At 46.4% G+C, this 26,385-nt stretch overlaps 1 protein-coding gene across 3 annotated transcripts in view; it reads left to right on the top strand.

The window, feature by feature from the left end:
* The window catches only part of KIF6 (kinesin family member 6), a 385,185-nt gene that overhangs the window by 340,704 nt on the left and 18,096 nt on the right, over nt 1-26,385 (top strand). For all 3 annotated transcript variants that reach the window (XM_010389731.2, XM_010389732.2, XM_010389733.2), the window contains 3 exons: nt 17,053-17,137; nt 19,056-19,191; nt 22,536-22,633. In XM_010389731.2, the coding sequence (XP_010388033.2) occupies nt 17,053-17,137; nt 19,056-19,191; nt 22,536-22,633 (319 nt within the window). The remainder of the gene's footprint in view (nt 1-17,052; nt 17,138-19,055; nt 19,192-22,535; nt 22,634-26,385) is intronic.

Genomic DNA, 26,385 nt, shown 5'->3' with positions numbered 1-26,385 from the left:
CTGACCCCTTCTCCCCAAGTCTGCTTTTGCCTCCACCTCATGGGTCTCCGTTAAGGCACCAACCCTATTTTGTAATTATTTATTTCCATATATATTCTCCATGCTAAAATGTGAGCTCCAGGAAAGGTGGGTGCAGTCACATTCATCTTCGCAACCCTAGCAGCCAGCACAAGCAATAAATAGGCCAAGTCAATGGCCAAATGAGTGCTTCACCAGGTGACTTCCAGAGTCACACATTTCTGCAAAAGCACAATGAGACATTTGAGCATAAAATAAAATAAAATAAGTCCATTTAAAAGAAGTAGAAGGCATAAGTGCTTTTGGACTCCACAGCTGAGCAAATTACAACACACAGGCAATAAATTTGGCTCTCTCTTGTCTAGCTGCTAAGCAAAAAAAGAGGCACCCAGAGTTACATAGTTTTCATTTTCTGACAGCAGGAAGCATACTAACTAATTTATCTGCAGAAAATAGAATTTCTTCCTGGAACTAAATACAAGCCAGAATTTATCGTGTGGATCCTTGTATAAAGGACACTGAGTGACACAGTGAACGATGTCTTCAACTACAGTTTTACAAAAGATACCGAAATGTTATTCAACCAGATGATTCTTCTATCGACCCTCTATAAAAGCTAGAAGCCTGACATTAAAGCATAACTCACTGAAAGCGTTTATGTGAGCGGCCAAGATAATAGGATCCAGGTACTCGGCTTTCTGATGGCCACACAGAGCATGACTAAAACTGGAAGAATCCAGCCCCAGGAACGTGGGCTGTGGCCTCTCTCTCAAATATCTCTTCTGAGCAATATTTGATCAGGGCTGGATCTTGTTCGGTTCAGTCAAAACCCTTAACAGGTGCCTGCGGTTAAAATTTAAAAGATACATCACACTACCAAACAGCATGTGAAACATGTCAGGTGAGAGGGACAGGCCATGAGAACTTTTCATTCTTACCAGGAGGAGTGGCCCTGGGGAGTTGTCACCAAGATCACAGGCCTGGGCTGAGTCTTGAGGAATGGGCAGGATTCTGAACCACAGAGAAGAGTGGGAAATAGTTTGGGTTAGTTGGGGTGTGTGTATATGTGTGTCTGTTGTGTATGTATGTGTGTGGTGTATATATGTGTCATGTGATGTGTGTGTATGTGGTATGGATATGTGTTATGTGTATGTGTATATGTGGTATGTGTGCAATGTGGGTGTGTTGTATGTATGTATATGTGGCATGTGGTGTGTGTGTATGTGGTGTGTTGGATATGTTGTATGTGTGTTTTGTGTTTGCATGTGTGGTGTGTATGTGTGTGGTTTGTGTGTTTGTGTGTGTGTGGTGTGTCTGTGGTATGGATATGTTGTATGTGTTATATGTGTGTGTGGTTTGTGTGTTTGTGTGTGGGGTGGGGGTTTCTCTACATTTACGCTTCTCTGCTTACCCTTGACCCAACTTCTGTGAAAACAGAGCTTACTGGAACATCCCATTTCCTCGACTGCAGGCATGTTTCATATACTGTTGTAGAAGATAGTTATACTGATAGTATTAATTTAAAAAAGAAAATACCCACAAACTTAAGATCAACAAGTTCCAAAGGATGGCTGAGATTCCCCCACGAATACCACCTCTTGGGCACTACCCCTCTTCCCACCTCCCTCCTCCCTTTTCTCACTGCCCCAGGAACAAAGATCTCCTTGAACAAAAGCAGCCCCCAAGAACAAGCCAATCGACTGTAATGCCACCTGGGGCCCTGAGATTGCCACTGGCTGGTGTTTCACTACCTGACCTGGGAAATCAGGCAGAGGCAGCTCTGAGTCCCCTGCAAGGGCCTTATGGGTTAGAGAGAGGCTCTGAAGCTGCTGGCTCCCTGTTTTACTGCGTCATCTGAGAGGGCTCTTTTCCCGCAACCGGCATTCCTGCAGTGACCTCTTGTGGCATCCCTGTTGTTTTTCAAAGACAGGCCTCGGCTGTTGATGCCACCTTCTTCCATTTGATGTAAAATTGGTGAACACTTAGTTTTGAAATGCTTTTTGGAGTTCTGCACCTAGCGACAACAAATTTCAGAGAAAGCAAAAGGCCAGACTGCCAACCATTTATTCCCCAGACTTCACTGAGCACCTAGCATGGTCCAGTGTGTGAAACTGGGAACCCAAGGTTGTGGAGAGGAACCACGGATTGAGACAGAACTGAAACAGTGATGGGGGCAGGGGGATGGGGGGTGGGATGAGGGGGATGGGGAGATGGGGGAGATGGAGGGGATGGGCAGTGGGGAGGGCAGGCACAGTGGCTCATGCCTGTAATCTCAGCACTTTGGGAGGCCAAGGCAGGAGAATCACTTGAGGCCAGGAGTTGGAGACCAGCCTGGGCAGCATAGAGAGACCTGATCTCTACAAAAGATGTAAAAACTAGCCAGGTACAATGGCACACACCTGTAGTACCCAGCTACTTGGGAGGCTGAGGTAGGAAGATTCCTTGAAGTCGAGACTGCTGTGAGCAATGATCATGTCACTGCACTACAGCCTAGGAGACAGCGCAAATTTAAAAAAAAAAAAAGAAAAGAAAAACCGAAGGGGCCTTCCCAGCATCCTCTAGCCCCGTGATCTGCAAAATATACTCTGTGCAACCTACATGTTCTCTACAGCCCCTTCAGAACCACGAGGCAAGGGTGAGGACAGCCACTGTGCAAACAGCGCAGCTTTGGGATTCACCCACTCAAATTCAACCAAAACAACTTCAGATCTTTTTTTTTTTTTTTCCATTAAGCTTATATTTGAAAAAAGAGTTCTGCAGCTTTTAATACAGCTTCTTTCTTCCGATATCACAGCTCTGTTTAAAACATTTCCAAAGTCAGATAGTCCAAATGTCCCCTCCCCAGAGCTATCTCAGCTCCCTCTGGGCTCACACAGAACTCTGCATATCCCTCTGTGATGCAGCTCGTCACACTAGACGGTGATGATTAGTCTGTGGCTCCCCCACTAGACAAAGCGTCTTCCTTTCCCCAACACCAAGCACAGTGACCGTCACACAGTTGGTCCTCCATTAAGTGCTTATTGAATGAATGAGTGAGACTTAGGACTCACATTTTGGCCTTAAAGATAAGCCAGGCAGCTGAGTCTGCGCTTAGGTTTCCACGTCTGTAAAATGATGTGGTTGGACCAGATGATAGCCCAGTACCGGGCACAGCTCCCGAGGCTTAGCTGGCATTCACTGACTGCTTGTTGAATGAACAAATGAATCCCTAGCACTCCACAGCCCTCAAGCGGCACAGTATTACCTCTGTGAATGCAGGCTTCCTTCAGACATCCAGGAAACACTCGCAACCTTGGTGTGGAGACGTGGGAGGGCTTGGATGGATTACAGATGTTTTCATTGTTGACTCCTTGAAATAAGGAGAAATAAATAAATAAAATAAATAAAATTGTTGACTCCTTGAAATATGGCAGGATATAAAGGATGCAGCTGCCCCTAAGGCTGAGATGACATCTCAGTTGGTTCCAAAAGAATTCAGGTAACTCTGTAAAACCAACAATGTCTCACCACTTAATTCTAATCCACAGTTGCTTGTGAATATAGGGCCAGCTTCAGTGACATGAGGTCCTTAGCCAAATTTCCATGCTCAAGGGAAAGGCTGGGAGTGAGGAGGAGCCCCCTCACCGTTTTCCTGCCAGTTCCCAACTGCCAAGGGTTCAGACCCATTGAGTGGTTTAAGGCTCCGGCACCAACCATTCTGGAGAGCAGAGGAAGACTGTATGTCAGCCCTGGTGTCAGCCTGTAATAGCAACTGTGGTTTAGCAAAAAGAGCATTCACTCTGTGTAGTACTCAGGGTTGTCCAGATAAGCAAAACCAATAGGAAATATATTGATGCATGGAGAGAGATTTATTATAAGGAATTGGCTCACTCAGCATGGAGGCTGAGAAACCTACGATTTGCCATCTGCACGCTGCAGGCCCAGGAAAGTCTAGCTGTAGTTCTAGTGTAGTTCTAGTCCAAACCTGCAGGCCTGGGAACCAGGGCAGCCAAAAATTTAAGTCCCAGTCTGAGTGCAAAGGCCTGAGTGCCAGAGTGCCAACGTCCAAGGGCAGGAGATCAATGTCCCAGCTGAAGCAGAGAGAGCAAATTTGCCATTCATTACTCAACCACTTTTGGTATTTTTGTTTGCTTGTCTTAATATTATTTCTAAATGAAAAGCCATAATTATATATATTTGGGGGGTATATTGTGATGTTTTGATATATGTATACAATGTGGAATGTTTAAATCAAGCTAATTAACATATTCATTGCCACACTTACCCAGACTTTTTTTGTGGTGAGACATTTGAAATTTACTCCCAGCAATTTTGAAACGTCCATTATTACTCATTGTGGTCACCCTGCTGTGCAATAGATCTCAAAAACATTCCTCCTGTCTAATTGAAACTTTGTACCCTTTAACCAACATCTCCCTCTCCTGACCTCCCACCCCTGGTGACCACCATTCTAGGCTCTATTTCTATGAGTTCAACTATTTCAGATTCTCCCATAAGTGAGATCATGCAGTATTTGTCTTTCTGTGCCTGGCTTATTTAACTTAGCATAATGTCCTCCAGTTTCATTCACGTTGTTGGAAATGACAGAATTTCCTTCTCATTTAAGGGTTAATAGTATTCCATTGTGTTTATATATCACATTTTATTTATCCATTCATCCATTGATGAATTGATTCAGTGTCTTGGCTATTGTGAACAATGCTACAGTGAACCTGGAAATGCAGATATCTCTTCAACATACTGATTTCAGTTCCTTCAGATATATACCCAGAACCAAGGTTGCTGGATCACATGGTGGTTCTATTTTAGTATTTTGAACAACCTCCATACTGTTTTCTATGACAGCTGTACTAATTTACATTTCCACCAATGGTGTACAAGGGTTCCCTTTTCTCCATATCCTCACCAGCACTTATCTTTCATCTTTCTTATAGCCATTTTAACAGGTGTGAGGTGATATCTTATTGTGATTTTAATTTGCGTTTCCCTAATGATTAGGGATGTTGAGCATTTTCTCATGAACCTGTTGGCCATTTGTTTGTCTTCATTAGAGAAATATCCATTCAGGTCCTTTGCCCATTTTTTTAATTGGGTTATTTGTTTTCTTGCTGTTGAGTTGTTTGAGTCCATTGTATATTTTGAATATAAACCCTTTATCAGATGTATGGTTTGCAAATATTTTTTTCCACTCCGAATTATCTCTTTAGTCTGTTGATTGTTTCCTTTGCTATGCAAAAGCTTTTTAGTCTGATATAATCCAATTTGTCCATGTTTGTTTTGTGGTCTATGCTTTCAGGGTCATAGCCAAAAAATCATTGTCTAGACCAGTGTTGTTGAACTTTTCCCCTTATGTTTTTTTCTGGTAGTTTTACAGTTTCAGATCTTATATTTAAGTCTTTCATCTATTTTGAGGTAATTTTTTTATATGGTTTGAGATAGGGATCCAATTTTATTCTTGAGCATGTGGATATCCAGTTTTACCAACACCTTTTATTGAAGAGACTGTTGTTTCCCCATTGTATGATCTTAGCACCTTGGTCAAAAATCAACTGGCCATAAATATGTAGGTTTATTTCTGGGCTTTCTCTCCTGTTGCATTGGTCAATGTGTCTGTTTATCACAGTGCCCTGCTGTTTTGATTACTATAGCTTGGTAGTATATTTTAAAAACAAAGAGTGTAATGCCTCCAGCTCTGTTACTTTTGCTCAAGATTACTTTGACTATTGAAGGTCTATTGTGGTTCCAGATGAATGTTAGGATTTTTTTTCTATTTCTGTAAAAAATAACATTGGAGTTTTCATAAGGATTGCATTGAATCTGTGTGTTGCTTTGGGTACTATGAATATTTTAACAATATTAATTCTTCAAATCCATGAATACAGTATATCTTTCCATTTATCTGTGGGTTTTGTTCCATTTCTTTCATCAGTGTTTTGTAGTTTTCAATTATACCTCCTTAGTTACATTTACACCCAATTTTTGTTTGTTTGTTTGTTTGTTCTTTGGGGTTTTTTGTTGTTGCTATCATTAATGGATTTTCTTTTTAATTTCTCTTTTGGATAGTTTGTTGTTAGTATATAGAAATGCTACTGGCTTTTATATGCTGATTTGGTATCCTGCAACTTTACTGAACTCACTTATCAACCAAAAGTTTTTTGGTTGAGTCTTTAGGGTTTTCTATATATAAATTCAAGTCATCAACAAACAGAGACAATTTCAGACTCCTTGCCACAGAGCTGACCATGGCTGTGGGCCATCAGCACCATTGAAGGCCTCCAAAAGACATAGTTACTACCCTGTTCTAGCCATATTTACTCACAGACACCACTGATCACTCTTTCTTGCAAAAAAACACAATCACATCCAAGAAGGGGCTGTCTATTCCTTTAAGCACTGATCCCAGATGATCTTGTTACCAGTTGTCAGAGCCATTTTTTTCATCATGCAAATGTGCAGAAATCCTAGGTGCTGCTTTGAGCAAATTAGGCATTTGACCAAACATATAGAAGACAAAATTCTAGCCTCTGCATCTCATCTGCTAGACTAGAATGTATTATGGCTGGCCCCTCCATCTGTCCTCTTTTTCCTTTACACATGATGAAAATCGCCATCTGTGCTTGGCAAATCTTGGACCCAGAAAGGCCTCGGTGTTTCCTAGGAACAGTTCTGTTGCATGTGTAATGGAGTTGGGTAAGTCTTTCCCATCTCCCCAGAGAAGGTGATGATTAGTTTGGGAAAGACCAACCAACAGGAAACCAAGGTTGGCTGTGCTGAAATACAAATGATGGGTGCTAAATAACCAATAGAAAGCGTTAAGTGGTATTTTGAAAATCCTGATATCTATTTGAGAAATCATGAGGGAGCTGTTGTAAAGAGCCAGGAGCCTGCCCAGGAGAAAGGGTAGTGAATTGTGGAGGATGCTTTTACCAATTCTGTAATGTTCTATTTAAAATTAAAAAATGAAACTGCAGAAAACTATTTAGATATTTCAAAATATAGTCAGTACATGGGTGTTATTTATATCATTCTCTGAACTTTTTGTGTTTGCAAGCGTTTATAATAATTCCCAGAACTCTATGAAGGATTAGATTCCAAGGCTTCATAGATCAAATAAAAATTACTTTTTTAGTGGAATCCTTGTGATAGAAATCGTAGTAAAAAGTGAATCCCAATTCAATTCTGATTAATCTTGATTCTCCTCACTACCATTTATGTAAGGATCGTTTTACTTAAAGGTGAAAACAGAAAATTTACCACTTATTTTCTTCTCCAGGCGCATCCTGATTTTTGGTAGGGACTTAATAGCTGTCGGTGGTGTGCCTGACATGAGTGATACAGGGAAGTGCCCTGAAGGTTAGTTATTTGTTGTTCTCTCACCGTCTCTTTCCGTCTTCATAGGAGAGAAAGTTCTTCCTCTGCCCCTGGATGGAAATTGATCAACCCCATAACTGAATTGGTCATTCATTATTAATTACAAACCAAAAAGAGTGGCCATTTTATATTGTAATTGCAATCTTAATAATTCCAATTTCACCAAGAGATAAGACTTCTCTCCCTTACCCCAACTCAGGCCAACTGTCAGGAGGAGAGGGAAATAGTCATCAGCTTCTGTCTTTCTAACTCCATCCCTTCCTCAGCCTGCTAAGGCTCAATTTCCTCAAGAAGGGATTAGAGGAAAGAAGAAAGGGAGGAAGGACTGTTGGTAAAATCTCACTTGAATGGTTCTGCTGTAATGTGGCCTTGGACTCTCTGGGCCTGGTAGATATTCAAAGCAGACTCTTCCTAATTTGGGGTGCTTTCATGGGTCTCTGGAGGTCCTTCATCAGCAGGTCCCTTAACTTAAGGGAATGTGCCTTACTGGACAGTTCCTTACCCAATTTGAACCTATATGGGTCAGAGTCCTAACAGGAAGCAAATGTCAGCACTCAGATGAGACGCTGTGAAGATAATTGGATAAAGACCTACCTACAGAGGCATAAGCAGAGTGTAGGGAAACTGCAAGGGAGAGCACCCCAGAGATAGTCACTGCGGCAAAGCAGGAAGCATTGCTGTCCCTAGGCCTGGACAAGACAGGGAGAAGTCACTGGAATTTAAAAACCGTCAGGGCTGTGCAGAAAGGCCCTCGCCATCTGATACTGTGACCTTCAGTCAAGTCATGTGTCCAGCTTGTGACCCCGCAGAGATGTCTCCCGTGAAGAAACAGCTTGGCCACTCTCTCCTCCTACCCTCCAGTTGCTTGCTGCTGTTCCCCACTTGGGGAGCCCAGACAGAGGGTGTAAGGAAGGTAAAAGAGGGTGGAGAAGCCAATGGGCTAGGAATAGGCCCAGCATACCACCCCCAGATTGCCCGCCTCCAAGTTTCCTTCTCCTGCGTTCCCATTGCCCCTCTGGTGGCCCCGTGAGAAAGAATGTAAGTGTCAAGTGTTGCAGTAGAGGAGCTCAGAGGCGGGCTGGAGCCAGCTCCCACTGGCTCACAAGGGCTGATTGTGTGTGTTTTTCCCCAACTCCAGATTCAGGAACAACATGTTGATAGACTGAACAGGAGTATTTGCACCCCCAAAATTGGCAAACACTGAAAACCAGGGCTTTTTTCTTCCAGAGAGCTGGTTGTTAAACACTTACCAGCATGCCACTGATCCAAAGTGCCCCTAACCTGCCTCTCTTCTGTGCTTATAGCCCATGCTGGGTCAACAGAAACACAGTAGTAACCCTGCTCTTACCGCTAGCAGATCATCAGCCCATTCCCCACCCTCTAGAGCTCCTGAAGAAAAATCAGACAGTAGTGCTCTCTGGCCTTCTTGCCCGCTACCCCCAACACCCACACAGATCCCTGAGAATTCTCAGCAAACTTTCTGCGTGGTCTCTCAGGCTCCCTCACTGTCCCTGAGGGAGGAAGATGCCTCTCCACACACACCACCCCCAAGGAGGGAGAGGAGGTAGGCTTAGGCAAACTGCTTGCTCTTTTTCAAGGAATTCTCGTCAAACATTTATTTTGGCCCTTTTCAAATGCTGGTGTGAGTGTTTGGATTGTCTAGCCAGCTCTTGCCATTTCACTTTGAAAATGTGCCAGTTCTACTGTGTGGTCTGTCTCAGAACTCACTTTTGACTCCAATATATGATAAATTATTGCCAAATGAAAGGATTAATTTACAAATTGGCTAGTAGCAGGTATGTTTTCCAAAAGTAGAGGGAGACAGCTTTATGAAGGATCCACAACTCAATTTTAAAAACTCCTGAAATTTCTCTAATTAGCCAGTCAAGAGAATTGATGGAACCCACTAACCATCTTCATTAGAGGCTTTCATAGGAAGAAGGCCTGTGCTGGCTCTTACAGGTGCAAAAAACCTGCTCTCCCCAAAAGATCATATGTGTCCTGAGAACACTGGCCCTGGCTGGTCCAGTGAGATAAAGATGCAGCTGGATTGTAGGCATGGCAAGTTTCCTGCTAAGGTCTCTGAGAAGCCACTGCACTGAGCCATATGGTCACAAGTCCATGAGGCTAAAGCGACAGGAGGGAGAACTGCCAAGGTACTCAAAGCTTTGAGAGAAACCTGAGTTCAGAACTTCAAGCACACTTCCAGTGGAGGAGTGAGAAAGTCACAGTGGACTGGAAGGCTGCCCCTGGAGGGGTAAGCTGGGAGAGGTGCTGTGTGCCAGGGCAAAAGGGGGACCTTGTGGGTCAGACCCAGAAATCACTGTGCCAGGCTCTTAGTGGTGGTGATAAGAGAAATGCAGACCAGTAACAAAAAGATGTATCTGGGGTTCCAGCAGAAGGAGTGGTGGAGAGAGATGAGAGAGAGCTCCCATTTGAACAGAGGTGACCACAAATGGGATCCATGCCAAGTTCAAGCAGTAATAAGACTAGGAATGTCTTCCCTGTGTATGGCATATGGCCCTAGGGTCTCCTTTATATTGCCGACTGACCCTAGTGCACGCTGACCCTCTGACTTTATGGTCTGCCTCCTCCACAGAGAACATGGTGGTGAGAAGGAGCAGATCTGAAGGAGAGAGGCCGCCATCCCAGGGGACAACTTTGGGCAGAGGCCCACACTCATAGCAGGGAAGATTATTCACGCAGGAAGAGATGGTGGACGGCCTTCTATGAGGGGACTGTCAGGGCCTGGGTTTTGCTACAAGCAGGCATCTGGCACGTTCCTGATTGTACTAAAGTACAGCCATTTATCTTCTCACAGAGTGCCGTGCTCTTCCTGAAGGGAAGGCAGTGGCAGTGAGCGCAGGGCCTGTGGCGGTGTGGGTGAGTGTGCCCAAGAAATTATCGGGCACAGCCATGTATCGCAGGGTCATTCAGCACACCCTCAAATCTGGGCATGCCTAGGGCCGCTAAGGTATTACAAAATCAACACCAGGATGGATGGCAGCACTGAGCACCCGTCGGCATGTGACGGCTCCAGCTGATAATAAATTTGAGCCTTTAAACAGGCAGTGGTCTGATTGGGAAGCCAGAATCTGCCTCTGAGCTGCTGACCATTGTGGTAATTGAGCTATGAACACCATCAATCTCCATAAGAATAGACACTTTGACTTCTCAAACAAGGTGAGGCTGAAGTGATCTATGGTTGTGAGACAGCTGAGCCCCAAGGAGGCCCAGAGTGGGTATTCAGCAAATGAATCATTAATTGGATAGTTGGATGGCCAAGACGACCAGCTGGAGTGCCTCCTGGCTCTGATGTCTTGTCTGCCATGGTAGAGCCACATAACTCACCGCCCCTTCCCACGCAGGGCACTGGCTAGGCAACAGCCATGTGGGCCCCACAGCCTTTGCTCTACAGAAGCCCAGAGGGCCCCTTTTGGCTTTGGTGAATGGTCGGAAATTTCAACATCATCCTCTTTAAGATTCCTAGTCCAGCCAAGGGCATGGAATAGGCCGGCTGTGGGTATTCTGTGGGCTGACCCTGGAGCGCAGGTAGATAGCTCTTCACACCCAGCAGGCAAGCTGCAAATGCCATGTGGGATTGGGGCACAGGTCATGGATTTCGGTTATTAAAGGTCAGACATCACAGGCCAGCACCAGGGGAAGACACTAAGACTTTCTCTCAGCCCCAACCCAGATCTGAAAGACATTCATGGAAAAGAGCAACACCTTCAAATACCAACGATGAGTCAATACAGACTTCAATAATCTGCCCTGTGGCTTCCTTCATTATTGGAATCACTTACAGAGGAAAGGGCACCAGCTTTGAAATCAGACAGAGCCAGTTCTCCCCCTAGCTCTGCTTACTAGCAGCGCCAGTAATTCCTGGGCAGATTACTTCCTCTATCAGAGCTCAGTTTCCCCACCTAGAGTGGGAGTTGTAGATTATACAAGACAATACATATGACGTTCCTAACCCATGTAGCAGCTGTGCGATGGTTATCGTTATTCAGATTTTATCAAGCACCTACAAGGGCCAGATGCAGGGAGTTTCAACCTTACAGAGAGTGTGTTTTCCTGGTTGCAAACCCCTGAAGCCCTTTTTACTTTTATCACAGTGGCTCCCAAAGGTCTAGAAAGCAGGCAGGCATGTAGGGGACATGCTAGCTCCCACACACCATCCTATCTAAACGTCTGCAGGGCCTGTATTCTCAGTAACTTCTGCACGGAGTACTTGCATTAAAACTGGGCTTGAAGCCATAAGCAGTGTTTCTTAACAAGGGGTGAGCCTCGGAATCACCAGGGGACCCTACCGACAAATTTTAACTCAGTAGGTCTGGAGTAGGGCCCAGCTGTCTGTGTGCTTTTACAAGCTCCTTAAGTGATTCTGATGTGCACCCCCAGTTGAGAACCACTGAACCAAAGAAACGATTCTGCACATTTCAAACATCAGATAACTGCATGGGAGAGACAGCATTCGAGAGGAGGGCATGGGGAAGTGGGACAAGGAGTTGCAGAGAACTTTCCAGTAGAAATTATGTCAGGAAGGAGGGGGTCCACATCTTGGCTGGCCCTTCCCAGCAAGAGCCCCTCTGGTCCTTGCATGGCTAATTCCAAAACACCCGTGACTTCAGAGATAAGGTCAGCCTGGGACTGTGCATCCTCCCAACTCGAAGCTTCAGTTACTGTTTGACTGCTCAGGGCTTCTTCCTTGTGTGCCATTCAGACCTACAGCCACTGAGTGAAACCCTTCTCTTGCTTTTGTACTGCTTTGGAGGCAGCTGCCTCCCCGCAGATGAACAGTGTGACCTCACAGGCCACTCGGGACTGTGACCTCCTGTGCTGCTGTCCCAGCCAGAATCCTGTCCTTGGAAGGAGGGCTCCCTGTGCCTCCTGTCAGGTGGTGGGAGGTTCTGTCCCTGGCCAGAGTCCCCGTGGGGATGGAGACCTATAAAACTCAAATGCCCTTTGTAGCTACTCCCTTTTCTTCTGTTCTTGCTCAGTCGCTTTTGTTTGGTTCCCTTTGAGTTCCCAGCCCCTATTTCTCTTCAGAGGTTACTGATGAGCCAAGCCTCAGAACACATCAGAAGCAGCCAGAGGCTGTCTCCTGGTGAGGCTGCAATGCATTGCACCAAGCAAACATCACTTCGGGCAGCAGGCCCATTTGGTTGTCATGACAACGTGGGTAGTTTGTGTCATGGGGTGTGCTGTGCCCTCATTCTGGCTTCTCAAGGTCCTTTGCCCCAGCTTTCTTTCCCAGACCCTTTCAACAGACTCCCAGCTTCCTGGCGCCACCTCCACATTAACTGTTGTTCAGTTTGGAGTAGCTTTGTCTTGATCAGCAAAAGAACACAAAAAACAAAAACACTCAAAACTTTCAAAGGAATAGATCGAGCCTATTCCTCTCCTCAAAATACTCCAGCCTCCCACCTCTCTCAAAGCCAGTGTCCTTACCGTGGCTCACAAGATCCGCCAGGTTCTGGTCTCAGTTTCTTCACCGACTTCAGGTCCCACCACGATTTCCCTTACCAACCGCTCAGGTGCCCTGGCCTTCTCATTGTTGTCAGATGCAGCAAGCAGGCTCACACCTCAGGCCCTTTGCACTTACTGTTGTACACTCTGCGCCCCGATTTCTGCATGCCTGTTCCCTCCCTCCATTCAGGCCACTGTTCAAATGTCCCCCCGCTTAGAGACCCTCACCCCCCTACCTAGCATGGCAGCCCTCCACCCTGTCATCCTGTCTTTTTACCCCGCTTTGTCTTTCCTCATAGCACCTTCCGATCCCCGTCATGATGCTGCAGACTCAATTATTTGTTGTTTTAGTGTCTTGTCTTCCCCACTGAAATCCCCCTAGAACAGGGGCAGACACATAGTCAATGCTCGATAAACATTTGTTAAATAAGCAGATGAGTGACTAGACTTGGATCCAAAGCCTGGCGCTGTTTGGTAGCTTTGTGGCATCGCACAAGCCACCTAGTCACCCTAAGCCTTGGTCTTCCGGACTGAAGCAGAGGTGATCATGTCTGCCAGCTGGGGTGGTGAGAATGAAAGTGGTGTTGCGCGGGGACTGGGCTCCAGTGACTCCTCAGATGGCGCTGATGTTATCATTCCATGTTTGTGTCAGGGGCATTCAGAATGTGCTCCTTGCCTAAGGCTCCTGAACACCCCACACACTTCCAGGGCACCTGAGACTCTGTGACCTGCGGGGGAACCTGCAAGATGCCCAAGGAAAAGACAACCAGCCATGGGGCAAGGCAAGAGCCTGCCTCCTACAGAGGGGCTCTGCGTTCACACGGGGTGACCGCAGCCTTTATACGGAAGAGCAGGCCGGCCCAGCTGGCCCTCCTACCTTCTGCTGTCTGTTCACGAAGCCCTGGAGACCGCCTCTTCTGGCCGGGTGAGATGGCCCTGTGTGAGTCCAGCAGCTCTTCCTCCACCTGCCTCCAGCAGCCTCTCACATGCTGGGCTTGCAGCAGGACGTCTAGCCAGTCACAGCAGAGGGGGGCTTCATTGAATTTCTCAGGGGTGCCCTTGGGGTGGGGACAAAAGTGTTAAAAGGAGGAAGGAGATTCACAGTGTTACTTTTTTAGCAGGCTGGAAGATACCTGGGCCCATTTCTGAAACTTTTTAAAAAGGAAATAATTTGTCCATTGAAAGGCCTGCCGTTGTCAGTTTCATGTTAAGATACTTCCTTCAGTTTATCCTGTCTGACGACTTTCAAAGAAGACAAGACCAGCAAACATGCGAGGCACTGAGTGCACCCTATACATGGAGTCTGAACACAGCACTGGGGGAAGACGCTCAGAGCAGGAGGACCCCAATCTCTGCCCTTGAGGGCTTCCTGTGCCTGAGACTTGGGGGCTGAGGGTGATGTGGACAGGCGGGCTGCCTCATCTGAGCCAGTAAATTGCACGAACACAGATGACAGTGTGGACTTCAGGTGGGATGTCGATGGTATCTGCCTTTCCTGTGTTTAGATAATGAAATAAGACACTTGCTCTCCCTTGTCAATTTAAAGTTGGCAATTGACACAGGGAAAACGGAGTCACTGGCACCTGGAAGATGACAGACAGAACCATGATCCAGTTAGCATAGTTATCAATAAGCTAATGACATAAAAGACACCGGTAACAAATGGGTAAGGGAGTCAAAGGGGAAGGATAATGGCGTGACAGAATAAGGACCCCCAGCAGGCTGGGCTGCCAATAAACGTGAAGTGGTACCTTCAGGATCAAAAGGACAGTCACACTGAAACAGAATGCTTTTTGACAAAATCACTTATTAAAAAAACATGCAAGTTTTAAAACTGACCACAAGCTTAATAGGGGCCAACCATGACAGAGCTGCTAAAAATCACAAACAGTGTTGGGGAGGCTGTCTGGTAGAAACATTTAGCTCCTTGGAATCAGAAAAAAACAAGTGGGTTCACGCCCCAGCTCTGCTATTTAGCAGCTGTGTGACCTTGGGTTATCCACGGCCCTCTCTGAGACTAAGAATCTAGTTGAAACAAGATGGCAATGCCACCCTTGAAGGGTTGTTTTGAGAATCAGCAATAGGGTGCACAGAGGGCCTCGACAGTGCCTAGTAGAATTTGGCAGAACTTAGCACACAGGAAGTCCCCAATAAATGGTCATTGTTAGTCATTCATCTGCTACAAAAATATAGAGCTTAAATTTTTAAAATGTAAGAGGAGCCCTACTCTACTCTGTACCTTTCAGACCTATGGAAGTATTATGTCCAGACCTAGGCTTCATACTTAAGATAAATGGGAAAGTAACCAGGTCGCTGAAACTTCAGGGGAGAGATTGAGCAGGAGTCAGTCTAAGAAAAAAGGGGGGTTGGGCGCAGTGGCTCACGCCTGTAATCACAGCACTTTAGGAGCCCGAGGCAGGTGGATCATGAGGTCAAGAGATCAAGACCATCCTGGCCAACATGGTAAAACCCCATTTCTACTAAAAATACAAAAATTAGCTGGGTGTGGTGGTGCACACCTGTAGTCCCAGCTACTCAGGAAGCCGAGGCAGGAGAATCGCTTGAACCTGGGAGGCAGAGGTTGCAGTGAGTGGAGATCGCGCCCTGTACTCTAGCCTGGTGACAGTGCAAGAATCCGTCTTAAAAAAAAAAAAGTTCCAGACACATGTGGTATTTTGATGTTGTTGTTCAGATATTTAAGGGACCATCGGATTAAGAAGAAAAATATGCTATGCTGCTCCAAAGAGCCAAAGTAGAGGTGAAAAGAAGTTAGTGGGAAATGTCTTGGCTCAAAAGTAGGAGGAAACAGAGCTGTCCACCATGAAATGTGCTATCCTGCCAAGTAGTGAGCTCCTCATCCCTGGAAGTATTTGAGCAGAAAGCAGATGACCCTCTGTCAGAAATGTTATAGAAGGGATTTTTGAATCCAAGTTTCCTGAAGTTAGCCACCTAGCTTGGGCAGTTTACCCTCTTTGAACCTCAATGTCCTTATCTGTAAAATGGGAGTAATAATACTTATTGCAAATAAATACTATAAGGATTCAGTCTGAGCATGTCTGGAAGCATGTGGACCATAGCTGAGTCTCCCCTACATGGAGTAAAAAGCAGGCCTGTGTGATTTCTAAGATGTTGTCTATGGAGCTCAGAAAAGCAGGGCAACCATGAAGAGACTCCTAGGAGAATAAAAAGTCCCCATACTCTGGGCTAGGAGAGAGCCGGCTTCAGATGAGCACACTAGCCAGAGCAGGCAACCAGTGGCGGTCACGTGGGGGAAGACAGAGGTTGGCATCAGCGGGACGCAGACACGCGCAGCAGCTGATACCTGCTGACGTCCTCAGCCCTCCCCCGGCCCCGTCATGGTCCCGTCACCAAGGCTTGGGCTCAACCCTGGTTGTGAATTAACATGGCCTGAGTTCGTCAGGCTTGAGAACCACTGCTGCAGAGGGAGTGAAAAACAGGAGACACGATTCTGAGGCTGGAAATTCAGCACTCCACTTGTGCAGAGGAAGATGTCAGATGGTTTAGAGAGGTTTCCTTGTTTGTGAAGGGCTTTTTTTTTTTTTTTCTTATGGAGTTCCTCTCTTGTTACCCAAGCTGGAGTGTAATGGTGCGATCTTGGCTCACTGCAACCTCCACCTCCTGGGTTCAAGCGATTACCCTGCCTCAGCCTCCAGAGTAGCTGGGATTATAGGCACCTGCCACCACGCCCAGCTAATTTTTGAATTTTGAGTAGAGATGGGGTTTGACCATGTTGGCCAGGCCGGTCTCGAACTCCTAACCTCAGGCGACCTGCCTGCCTAGGCCTCCCAAAGTGCTAGAATTACAGGCATGAGCCACCGTGCCCAGTCCTGAAGGGCTCTTTATCACAGGATGGGGAAATGCTATTTTGCATCTTCCCTGGAGACTCAACAGGAAATGAATGAGCTCAAGAGTGAAAGGATTAGTAGAGGGAGAATTCCCTTCCAATGACAGATGTTGGCAGTGGGAGGGACAGCAGAGGGACAATAACCCTGGAAGCCGCTCCTCTCAGGGCTTTCAGCTGAGCAGAGGTTGCCACCAAGAGGCCCCAGAAGGAACTCACAGGGGCCCCCTTCTTCCTGGGGTGCCCTTGAAGTCTGTCATCTGCCCAGATATCACACTTTTCCTTTTACCTTTCTTTCTCACCATCCCATCGGCATGTTCCTTCTACAGGAATCTCGGAAAACATGGCGGTGCCTCTGATGCCAGACCAGCAGGAGGAGAAGCTGCGATCACAACTGGAGGAAGAAAAGAGAAGGTGCCCTTCCTTTTAGCCACACACAGCCCGAGCCCAGCCTCCCAGGGTCTCAGTGTCATCCTGGAGCTGCCCAAGCCTGCAGCTACTCAGGGACGTGGGTCCAGCAGCTGGATCCTAGAATAGCAGGAGGAGGAGGGGCTGCCTTTGAGCAGGCAGGTGTGAAAGGCAAGACCCCAGGCAGTGTGAGGGTAGAATGTAGAACAAGCCAAGCCAGGCTGGGGAAGCAGCTGGGCTTGTCCACTGCTGCCACCTATGGGAGCGAAGAAGTATGACCACAGTGGTCTTCCGCATGCCTGTGGCTGAAGCCCACTTCCCTCCGAGTCCTGAGAACGTCATACTCTCACGCAGCTGCAGGCATTTGGGGTCTCCAAACGACTTCACTTACAGAGTGAGGAGCCTCAAGCATAAACAGACATGTAGCCATTCCTGATATACAGCGTGGTCACCGAATCTTGCTCCACATGCTGATCAAGCTGCATCCATTCATTCACTGATGCATTTAGCACATGTGTGCTATCTCCCCATGCCATGGGTAGGCTCTGGAGAGACTAAAGTCACCTTTCCTGCCTCAAGGAGCTGGTGGTGTCACTGCAGCACACTCCCTTCCTCACCCCAACCCTCAGCTGACCTGGCATGCACCTCCCCTGCCCCGCTACCCACACCTAGGAGATCAAAGTTCCAGGTGCTGGTCTTCAGGTGGCTCCTAGCAGATGTGCAGGTGTCTTCCTACAGAAAGCCCTGACTACCTGAGCCCACACGCTGCTGTCACTCTCCACTCCCTTGGGGCCCTCCCCAGTCGTCCACCTTCTCTTCTCCCTCGCTTTGTTCATTTTCCTCAGTTTCTTTCCAACCCATTCTTTTTTTTTTTTTTTTTTTTTTTTTTTTTTTTTTGTGAAATGGAGTCTCACTTTGTTTCCCAGGCTGTAGTGCAGTGCTGCGATCTCAGCTCACTGCAACCTCCACCTCCCGGGTTCAAGCAATTCTCCTGCCTCAGCCTCCAGAGTAGCTGGGATTACAGGCATGCGCCACCCACCACACCAGCCTAACTTTGTGTTTTTAATAGAGACAGGGTTTCACCATGTAGGCTCAGGCTGGTCTCGAACTCCTGACCTCAGGTGATCCACCCACCTCGGCCTCCCAAAGTGCTGGAATTACAGGCGTGAGCCACTGCACCCAGCCTCCAACCCATTCTTCTTGTATCTTTACTCCACCTCATCTGGTCCCCTTGGCCCTCATTTCCAATCTCAGTGTCATCTTAGAGGCCAACTTACATCTTCGGCCTGTCTATTGGACTGTTTGTTGTTGGACAATTTCTGATTCATTCTAGCATTCCCAAAACCAATATATGTGTGCATTCATAAGCACAGTGTTACTTTTGGTCCTCAGCATGAAGGTGAGCCAGTAGAATGGTGAAGCAGTTAAGACTGGTTCTAGAACCAGACCACCTGGGTTCAGATCCTGGCTCCTCAGTTATCTCTGTCCCATAAAGCAAGTTATATAACCTCTTCATACCTGTCTCAGGTTCTGAATCTGTCAAATAGAGGTGATAATCATAGCATCTCCTCCATAGGGTTGTGAGGAGGATTACATGAGCTTATATATGTTGAGTGCCTGCAGCAATGCTTATGCTTTAGTAAGTGCTCAGCAAATGGCAGTTCTCATTCTTGGAGGAGAGGTCATTCATCTCACACACAGATTCCCATGGGCCTACTGGACCAAAATGTCTCTCTCTGCTTCTCTGTGATGGACTCAAACCCTGGTGCCGTAGCCTGGCCTCCGAAGCTCCTATAGGGTCCCAGTCCCTGAGCACCAGGGCAGCTCTGCCAGGATTCTGAGGCACAGGATTCATTTACAAACCCCGTTCTATGCCATGCTTTTAAGACAGCAGTGCACTGACTCTTCCCCAATTCCACTGCAGGTATAAAACAATGTTCACTCGCCTGAAAGCCCTGAAGGTGGAGATCGAGCACTTGCAGCTGCTCATGGACAAAGCCAAGGTGAAGCTACAGAAAGAGTTTGAAGTCTGGTGGGCAGAGGAGGCCACCAACCTGCAGGTATGGCCTGGGGAACATCAGAGAAGCTGGGGAGGGGCCAGTCATGCAGCCCCATTGGGGCTGTCAAGAGACACAGTGGGGGCTTTGGCCCACAGGCCCCCATGTTCTCAGCTCCTGCTCATGAAGCAGGCGCTCACTGTAGTAACAAGGATGACGGAAGGTCAGGGGTTCGTTGTTTCCTTGCTCTCATGCCTAAAATTCTGCCTGATTAATGGAAAAATTAGGGATAAAAGACGCAGCTCCCAAAAATCAGTGGGTTTGCCTCCAATGCTTTGTTTGATATTCTCCAGTGATTTCCTACTGACAACATTTGTTGTTTTTCTTATCACAGTCATATATATGTGAATATGAATTACAGAAATTTTACTATGCAGAACAACACAAAGAAAGTAAAAATCATAATTTCCCTACTTAAATGTAATTGATATTAACATGTTTGATTATATTCTTTTACCTTGATTTCTATGCATATATATCCATATGTTTTTATACAAATAGAATCAGGCTGGGCACGGTGGCTCATGCCTGTAATCCCAGCAGTTTGGAAGGCTGCAGCAGGAGGATCACTTGAGCCCAGGAGTTCAAGACCAGCCTGGGTAACATGACAAGACCCTGTCTCTACCAAAATGAACATAAAAATAATTAGCCAGGCATGGTAGTATGTGCCTATAGTCTCAGCTACCTGGGAGTCTGACATGGGCAGAGTGCTTGAGCCTGGGAGGTCAAGGCTGCAGTGAGCAGTGATAGACCCACTGCACTCTGACCTGGGTGACTGAGCAAGGCCCTGTCTCAAAACAATAATAATAATAATAAATCATATAGCTGTTTGAGTATTGCAAATGGCTTTTAAAAAATTAATTGTAGGCCAGGCGTGGTGGCTCACACCTGTAATCCCAGCACTTTGGGAGGACGAGGCAGGCAGATCACGAGGTTGGGAGATTGAGACCATCCTGGCTAACGTGGTGAAACCCCGTCTCTACTAAAAATACAAAAAACTAGCTGGGCGAGGTGGTGGGCGCCTGTAGTCCCAGCTACTTGGGAGGCTGAGGCAGGAGAATGGCGTGAACCCGGGAGGCGGAGCTTGCAGTGAACCAAGATCGTGCCACTGCTCTCCAGCCTGGGAGACAGAGCGAGACTCCGTCTCAAAAACAAACAAACAAACAAACAAAAAAATTAATTGTATAGCATAGCTATTTTTTCATGTTATTATCCTACAGGGTTGTTTTTATGGATATTTCTGTTCCATCACATAAATATATTTTAATCTCCTATTGTTGAATATTTAGGTGGTTTCTAGTTTTTTACTCAAAACATAATGCGTAGATAATTTTTTGCATATTTTCTAGACAAATTCTTAGAAGTTTTCTGTTTGATGAAGGCTGAAATAACCTGTCCATAAGTGTAAGCACAAAATCCCAGTTTCAGTTTTCCTCATGGAATGCTTCAGTTGTGGCACAGCGGAAGTGCCAAAATACGCACTGTCAGATCACTTGTCTGGCTGGCAGAACGCTTAGTGATTATCTCACAGGCTGATCTCTTCATTTTAAGGACAAGAAAGCTGAGAGCCAGAGAAGATGATTTGCCAAGGACGTAGCCAAGCAATAACCAGTGTGATACCAAGTGGCCATGTGGCAGGACAACAGAGAAGAATATTTGGATAAAATTAAATACATGATATAACAAAGAAAACTAGTTAGAATGAAATACGGTTATCAAAATATTCTGAGTTATGGTCTAGTAATATGGGTACCACTTTTAAAATGCATGAATTAATAAGATCTAGGTGTGGGCCCAATATTTATCATAACTTCAAAGTAATGATGAAATGACACAATATTTCAAGATCTCTGCACCAACTGTCAGGTGATATGAAAATATGTTTGATTTCTATGGGTGACAAAGTCACAGGTATTGCTAATACTTCTGTGGTTTGTTGTCTACATTTATCACTGAAAGAAATAATTTCAGGTAGCAGCTAGGGAAAATACTGATGTGATTGGTTCCCATCCACATTGGCAGAGCCCCTGGATTCTGTCTGTGGACCCCAGGTTAAGAGCCCTTCCTAGCAAGTTCATCAGTGAATGAGGCCTTCCCCAGCTGGCAGCCGAGGGAGTCCACCACTGACCGGTCGACAAGGGTCATCCAGTGAAACTCGGGAAGTGTCCAGGCAAAGCTGACACATTCAGACAGTGTATGACTTACAGAGACAGCGAAAGCCCAAGTAGGCAAGGGTGTCAGCTCCATGTGTCCTCTGCACCACAGGATGTCACTGAAACAAAAGGGACTGGATGACAGCAAGGGGGATGGTGGGATACGCTGGTACAGAGGGGCCAATTCCATGCTGCCTCTGAGCAGTTCTATAGCCTGCAGCTGTACCCTGAGTGGGCAGAGGCAGAAAGCTCCAAACCTTATCGGAACAAGGGAGGTGACAAGAAACTTCTAGGACAACCTTCTGGGAAGATAGGGAAGCAAGTGGGAAATAACCTAGTAGCAACCACTCGCAAGCTTCCTGTATGGCTCATGTGCCAGGAGGGTTACAGGGCATTCTGCCAAGACTTAGACCAGCTGTGATGTATGCCTTGCTCTTGAGGCCTATGTGGGGTCGTGCAACTTGCAGAGCACCATGGCAGAGCTGTTCCCCTACACGAAGTGCTCGGTAGATGTCTCCTGACTTTAGTAGGGGGTTTTTGGGACAAGGAGAAGCAAAACCAGAAAGTATTTTTGAAGAATGAAGATAACATTTTAAACATTTCTTTTCTATCTTTAAAAAGGAATACATGTTCAACTTGGAAAACTTGGAAAGCACAGGAAAGCATAAAGAATAAATTAAACATTACCCATAATTCTACCGTCCCTAGACAATATGTTGACGCCCATCATTATGGTCATTACCATGTCTAGATTTGTTTTTGGCCATACACGTTGTATACACTAACTTTTATAGCTGGCTTGTTCCCCTTAGAATTACATCAAGGCCAGGCCCTGTGGCTCACGACTGTAATCCTAGCACTTTGGGAAGCCAAGGTAGGCAGATCACCTTAGGTCAGGAATTCGAGACCAGCCTGGCCATGCCTGGCAAAACCCCGTCTCTACTATAAATACAAAAATTAGCTGGGTGTGGTGGCGGGTGCCTGTAATCCCAGCTACTCGGGAGGCTGAGGCAGGAGAATTGCTTGAACTCGGGAGGCAGAGGTTGCAGTGAGCCGAGACCACGCCACTGCACTCCAGCCTGGGCGACATAGCGAGACTCCATCTCAAAAAAAAAAAAAAGAATTACATCAAGAACATCTTCCTATGGCATTAGATTCAAGCTAACACTGTGAAACTCCCTCTGGGGCCAACAGGTAAACTCTCCAGCAGTGAACTCACTCAATCACACGAAGCCGTTTCTCCAGACATCTGACTCCCAGCATCAACAGTCCCAACTCTTCTCTAACAAAAGGTAAGGTGAGAACTCACCAGAGGTGTTAGAGTTCCCAGAAAAGGCTCCCTACCTTTCTCTTTAACCTATTCCTATGGCTCTCATGTCTCCTGATAAGCCGTATGATCCAGGAGGATGAATTCGTTTTACCCTTTAATTAGTCGTAGATACTCAGGACAGTGACTTTCAAGCTAGTTGGAGTGCACACCCCTTCAGTCCCTAGTTCTGATAACCAGTAGACCTACTGCCATGGTAACAAGAGACAAGAAGTTTCACAATCCAGCCCTGGTCCTGTCTCCTGAGTCGGAAGAAGGGGTTGGCAGGAATGGAACAGGGTCATAGCGTGGGAGAAGAGGGGATTGGGGGACAGTGGTAGTGGGACAGTGGGTAGCCAGCCTACTGAGACACAGGAGAGCTCTTCATCCTAGCCAGGATTCAGGCAACCTCCAATAACACATGAGGATGGCCCAGAGCCAGTCTCCCTAAATGATGGGATGACCAGCAGGGACTCTACTTCCCCACAACCATGTTATTGTCTGTTTCTAACCACACAACCCAGGGGGTATTACCAATGATGCATGCCTCCCACCATTGTCCATCTGATGCCAGAGGCCAGGACAGTATGTGTGTGGCCTCCATCTCTGCCACCAAGGAGCAATCCTTTGGGTTTGAAGGGGTTCTGAGCCCTCACATTGGAACTATAAAATAGGGCTTTAAAAAAGGTGTCAGAGGGCCAGGCACGGTGGCTCATACCTGTAATCCCAGCACTTTGGGAGGCCAAGGTGGGTGGATTACCTGAGGTCAGGAGGTTGAGACTAGCCTGGCCAACATGGGGAAACCCTGTCTCTACTAAAAATACAAAAATTAGCCAGGTGTGGTGGCACACGCCTGTAATCCCAGCTACTTGGGGGGCTGAGGCAGGAGAATCGCTTAAAACCAGGAGGCAGAGGTTGCAGTGAGCCGAGATCGCACCACTGCACTCCAGCCTGGGCGACAGAGAGAGACTCCATCTCAAAAAAAAAAAAAAAAAAAAAAAAAAAAAGAAGGTGTCAGACAGTCCCCGTGATATGATGTGATAAGAGTGTCACTCAACCTCTGTGGCCTTCCTCTCAGAAACCCATAACACCAGTCAAAGAATGAGGAAAACATCAGACACATCCCAGTGGAAGGACACTCTACAAAATACCTGACTAGCATACCTCAAATTGTCAAGGTCCCCAAAAAACCAAATGTGAGACTCGGTCACAGCCAAGAGGAGCCTCGGGAGACACACCACCTAGATGTAAAGTGGTGTCCTGGGTGGGAGCCTGGAACAGAAAAAGGCTTTAGAGAAAAACTAAGAAAAGTCCAATAAAGTATGGCCTTTAGTTAAAAACAATGTATCAGTGTCGGTTCAGTGATTGTGGCAAATGCACCACACTAAGGTAAAACTGCCCAATAGGGGAAGCTGTGTACAGGCTACATAGGATCTCCATGCACTATCTTTCCAACTTTTCTGTACATTTAAAACTATTCTTTAAAAAAAAAAAAAAGTATTCTTAAAAAACAACTATTGGCCAGGCGCGGAGGCTCACGCCTATAATCCCAGCACTTTGGGAGGCTGAGACGGGCGGATCACCTGAGGTCAGAAGTTCAAGACCAGCTTGGCCATCATGGTGAAACCCCATCTCTACTAAAAATACAAAAATACCAGATGTGATGGTGCGTGCCTGTAATCTCAGCCACTCGGGAGGCTGAGGCAGGAGAATCGCTTGAACCCAGTAGGTAGAGGTTGCAGTGAGCCAAGATCACACCACTGCACTCCAGCCTGGGCTACAGAGCAAGACTCTGTCTCAAAAAAGAAAAAAGAAAAAAAACTCTTCTTAAAATGAAAAGGCCAGCAAGTGAGCCCTCAACACCAGGTTGAGATTTTCCTTGGACTTTCCCAGACCCTCCAATCTGGCTGTTGGTGCCAGCACTTCAGCCTGTATTCTAATTTTTTGGAGTGCCTTTGTTTTTGTACTTAAAGAAAAAAATGTTTAATGTATATAGATACATATATATGTGTGTATATATATAACAAAAGATCAATATGCAGAATATAAACAACTCCTATGGATCAATGAAATGAAAAACACTTTTTTTCTTTGAGACAGGGTTTGACTCTCACTCATGCTGGAGTACAACAGTGTGATCAGGGCTCCCTGCAACCTCAACCTCCTGGGCTCGGGCAATCCTCCTGCCTCAGCCTCCTGAGTAGCTGGGATCACAGGCATGTGCCACCATACCTGGCTAATTAAAAAAAATTGTTTGTAGAGGAAGAGTCTCACCTTGTTGCCCAGGCTGGTCTTGAATTCCTGGGCTTCAGTGATCCTCCCACCTCGGCCTCTCAAAGTGCTGGGATTACAGGTGTGAGGCACTACAGCTGGCCAACATTTTTTAAATGGGCATGGGCAGGCAGTTCATGGAAGACAGGTGCTCATTAGCAATGCAAAATAAAACAAAGCAGTAGCACTTTTCTACCTATAGACTGTTAAAAGTAATGAAATCACGGTATAGCAGCAAGTGTTGATTGCATGGTGGGGCAGCAGGTCCTGTCCTAGGCTGCTTGCCATGTGCCACTCTCTCGAGGGCTTTCCCAATGTTTACCCAATTAGTGACCACAATGACGTTGAGGCAGGCCCTATTATAATCATTGTCAGCTTCCAGATTAGGAAACTGAGAAATAGACAGGTCAAATGACTTGTACCAAGGTCATTCAGCTAGGAAGCAGCTTTTGTCACCTATTCCATATTTTCTTCTAGTTCCTACATCATTTTGTGTTTTTATATTTAGATCTTTAATCTTACAATATATGTTTGCATATGGGATGAGGTAAGAATATAACTTCTTTTTTCCAAATAGATAGATGTCTCACATGAGCCAATTTGGGATATGATTATCTGTCCAAGCCTTAACACTTTCAGCCCCACCAAACCTACTCCCTTGCTTCCACAGTGGCCAGACTGGGGTCTTCAAGCCTCAGTTTCCTGCCCCACAGCATGGATGCTGAACAAGGTGGGGGCTTAAAAACTTGGTCTGTGTACCCTTCAAGGGCAGCCTGAGACAAGAGGGTAGCAACTCAGCTAGCCAGCAGGTCACTGTTGCAGGGCAGCAGGTCACATGCTAGCCATGCCTTCCATCCCAGATGGCCTTCAGGGCTAAGCTATGTTGCAACAGGAGGGAGCAAATGTCCACATGACCCTTCTCGGGGGCCTTATGTAGACTGGTCATGCCATCATCATCTCTCAATCTGGGCTTGGACCCATGTGAAAGCAGAGGCTGTGCAATTTCAGCGTGCCCTCAGTAGCAGTCCTGCTGCAGAGCAGTGGCACCCCCATGGGTCTGGGCATCACACTTAGCTCCACTTAGCAGTGGGAACTGGTATATAGCATTGTGCCCATTGTGGCTGGCATAGTGCCATCTTGAAGTCCATCTCTCCAGCATCTGCTGCATGCCGGACACCACACTGGGGAAGGAGCCACTGGGCTCATCTGCCCGGGGCTATAGCACCGCCATCCCAGACCCAGTGCCCTCTCACTGCCTCGTATTTTGGATTTAGGACACAGCTCCTATGTGAGCCCCTGAGCCCAGGATCAATAACTGACTTGATGTGTTTTGTTTGGCTAGCCTGGTATTTGTTTGGCTAGCTTGGTGTTTTGGAAGACAATCTAGATTCATGAAAGAAAAAATTGATGTTGGACTTTATTTAAAATTAAAACACCACTCTGCAAAAGATATTTTTAAAAGAATTG

This window comes from Rhinopithecus roxellana, chromosome 4, assembly GCF_007565055.1.
Source record: "Rhinopithecus roxellana isolate Shanxi Qingling chromosome 4, ASM756505v1, whole genome shotgun sequence".
Taxonomy (NCBI): Eukaryota; Metazoa; Chordata; class Mammalia; order Primates; family Cercopithecidae; genus Rhinopithecus; species Rhinopithecus roxellana.
Note: the sequence above shows the minus strand (reverse complement) of the source record. Positions and strands in the feature narration are given on the sequence as shown.